The 3,396-nt window shown below is 32.0% G+C and overlaps 1 protein-coding gene across 1 annotated transcript in view; it reads left to right on the top strand.

The window, feature by feature from the left end:
* Positions 1–3,396, top strand: part of LOC108974634 (1-phosphatidylinositol 4,5-bisphosphate phosphodiesterase) — a gene marked incomplete in the record, with an annotated part of 132,751 nt that overhangs the window by 93,676 nt on the left and 35,679 nt on the right. Inside the window, 1 exon segment of the mRNA XM_018942593.1 lies at positions 2,778–3,327. Within this exon segment, the coding sequence (XP_018798138.1) occupies positions 3,148–3,327 (180 nt within the window).

Consider the following 3,396-nt stretch of genomic DNA (forward strand, 5'->3'; position numbering starts at 1 on the left):
TATATAATCAGATATAACTGCAATCCCTTACAGTTCGTCTTACGTTTGAAAGTATGCAATATTAATGTAAAAAAAAATCACATTTTCTATACTTTCTATTTTGTAACTAGACACTTGAATTGACACCACGTCTTATTTCACTCTTTTGTGCCCGTACTTATATCGCAAGCAACTAAACGTAGACTACATGAGACACACAACTTGCTCTTGCACCAGTGAAGCAAACATAAATAAAATAGCTAAATTGCAGAAAAATAGAAGTGGACAGCCGGAAAATAAACGAGATTAAGAAAACTACGCAGGAAAGGCGAGCAAAGAAAGAAATAAAAAAAAAAACAAGAAAAATAGAATAACAGAATAACATTTGTGTTTCTATAACTGTATGTACATATATACTATCTTATACATATACAATTTTCGCAGAACATACACAGTTAATATGTAACAAAAGCAACAAAAAAATAGCAGTTGTCATAAAAACAACGAACATTATTGATGACAAGTGACACAAGTGGCCAAAATGTGTTTGTCGTTTACACTCGAGCGCTTCAATTGCGCCGAGCTGCTTTCACTGACCCATACATACCACTCGAAATTGGTGAAATGAATGTTATTGAATGAATGTCTGTATGTATGTATATATAATGCCAATATTCATACAATCGCAAAAATTATGCATGGGGAATTACATTAGCTTCGAGTAGAGAAAAAATTTATTTAGCTTTCAGGCGTAGTCGAGTGGCATGTTCAGAAGAATTTTTCAACGAAATATTTTCAATTTTCATTCTGCTTTACTTTGCAGCAGTTGCTTGCATGGGTACTTAAGTGCTGGCACCAGATTCTTTGTTGATTTTGCATACATTTGGGATTCAAAAAGTGGAGTTAGATACTATGGATGCTATTACGCAAACCTGACATCGGTGTACAAAAGTGCTTTTGTGATTTTAGTATTATTTAGTTTACAAATGAAATAAGATTTTTAGAAAATTGGAGGAAGAACAAGTTTAACTCTATAACATAGCATACTTTAAAGCGCACAGTCGACAAAAACCAAAACGCAAGTGTGCTTTTCGATTTTAATGTTATTTGGTATACAAAAAAAAATTGTGAAGCGAATGCTGTCAAACAAAATTAAGAAAAGGAAAACCGGTAATTTAAAAAGAATTTAAGTATGTATGCCGAACACAAATATTAATTTCATCTGAAATGTTTAGAATTATAGGTTTTATATTTAGGATTTAAACAACTCAACTGTTGCATACTTTTAGCTGCATCTATATATGCTTAACTTTGAATAACAAGTGTTTTTAAATGATTTCAATATTTTTTGGTATACAAAAGAAATTAAAAGTTTTGAAAATCGGGGAAACAACAAGTTTATCTCTATGAGAAAGCATACTTTTTAGCGCAAACTCCAGTAAAATACAAAAATTTTGTAATTCTAAAGAAAATTATAACAACTTGACCCAACATATTACTTTCAGTTGTGAAATTTTAACATTATCGATTCATTATTTTTTAGCATACCTTTAGAATTCAAGTAGCTGCTCTAGCGACTTTTAGAGGCTTGTATACAAGTTTACTTTAACTCTGAAAAGTAAATTTACGAAAGAAAAAAATATTGAAAAAAAATGAAGGAACTACAAATTTAACTCGTTAAAATAGCATACTTTCAAGCTCATGCTGTCATCAAATGGAAAAATTTTTTTTAATATAAGTAAAATTGAAGTATGCTGAGCACAAAATATTAGTTTCGTATGGAAATTGTCAATATATTGTTTCCTAAAAATGCGTAGCATACCTTTTCAAGGATTTCAAATATTTAAGGCATCACTACTAAATAAATCGTATTTAATACTCACTCGCAGTTATTAAATGCCAATTTATCATTATTTTTTTAAGCAAAAGTCCCTCCCACCACAACACCAAAAATGATAAATCAACCAGAATAATCGAAACAGTATGTGCTGCAACAAATAATTTATTTTCTTTTATCAATGCGACTATGCGCTTAAAAGTTAATGACCCATACACGCGATCGGAAAAGAGATAATTCATATAGATGAGCACTGGCATTGTAGTGCATACTTTTAGGCGCCTACAGCCACACTTCTTTCATCAGCACTCAAGTAGAAGTGCCTAAGCTATCAATCTACGGGAGATAAAGCCAATCAAAAGCCAAGACACCTAAAAGTAGGCTGAAAACAAAAAACAAAGTTGGTAACAGCAGCGAATCGGCAGATGAAGTAAACAAAGCAAAGACACAGCGCTGCGAAACAACATAGAAAACGTAACAAAAAATTTGATAACTGACTGACAGTCGCCATCGACAGCATAATCGAATTAATTGGTTTATTAAAGCTACTGCATGGAATTCCACGTTGTGTGTGTAAGCTTGTGTAGGGACCAGACTACTCAACAGATAATAAGAGCTTAAATGGATAGGGACTTTTTATTTAATAAATTCTTAAAGATATGAAATGAGGAAATCGCAAAACATTTCTTTCGCGTTGATAATATCTCTTGCAATTCTCTTCGGGTTTGTAAAACTTTTGCTACAAGTATTGGAACCCAATATTCTTAAACATTTACTCATAGCTATATTATAAGTCGATTTGAGTATCAGAAAGTAGTGTCAACAATTTTTTCATGCTTGTGGATTAAATAATTCAATGACTTTTTTCACTTTTTTACAATGTTCAATATTCATTCTTTCATCGTTTCGATCGTCAAGTAATTGACTAATTATTATTACTCCTCTCTCTCTCTGTTTGCAGATTTCAACTAAAGATCTCAATCATTCCATATATATATATATAAACTACCATTAAAAACTTGAAGATAACTACAACAAAAATCACATCACTCTCAGCAAATCGAATTCCGCAATCTCAAATAAATAACCAGATGCACCGAAAATGTGATTATTTGCCTGCAAATTGTCAAAATAACTCAAAAGAAGAGTCACAAAGACGAAAATGATAATCTAGTCGCAAAAATCAAGCAGGAACTTGATTCCTGTTGCAAAGTTTAAGCCAGCAAGACTTTTGGCTTTTGAAAAATAAACATATAACGGCAAATTTTAGTTGTAAATAAATTTTTGAAAAATATACTGTTAGTTGAGCTGAAAGTCGTCGGCCATTCAAAATGACGAAAAAGTACGAGTTCGATTGGATCATTCCGGTGCCGGAGGAATTGACCACCGGCTGCGTGTTCGATCGCTGGTTTGAGAATGAGAAGGAAACAAAGGAGAATGACTTTGAGAAAGACGCAATGTTCAAAGTGGACGAATACGGATTCTTTTTGTATTGGAAAAGCGATGGCAGGGTGAGTTCACAATAGAAATTTATTTTTGCTAATTTAAACATTTTTATAAAGTAAAAGGTATTAGGAATA

Source organism: Bactrocera latifrons, unplaced genomic scaffold (genome assembly GCF_001853355.1).
Source record: "Bactrocera latifrons isolate USDA-ARS-PBARC rearing strain unplaced genomic scaffold, ASM185335v1 scaffold_57, whole genome shotgun sequence".
In the NCBI taxonomy this organism is placed as follows: Eukaryota; Metazoa; Arthropoda; class Insecta; order Diptera; family Tephritidae; genus Bactrocera; species Bactrocera latifrons.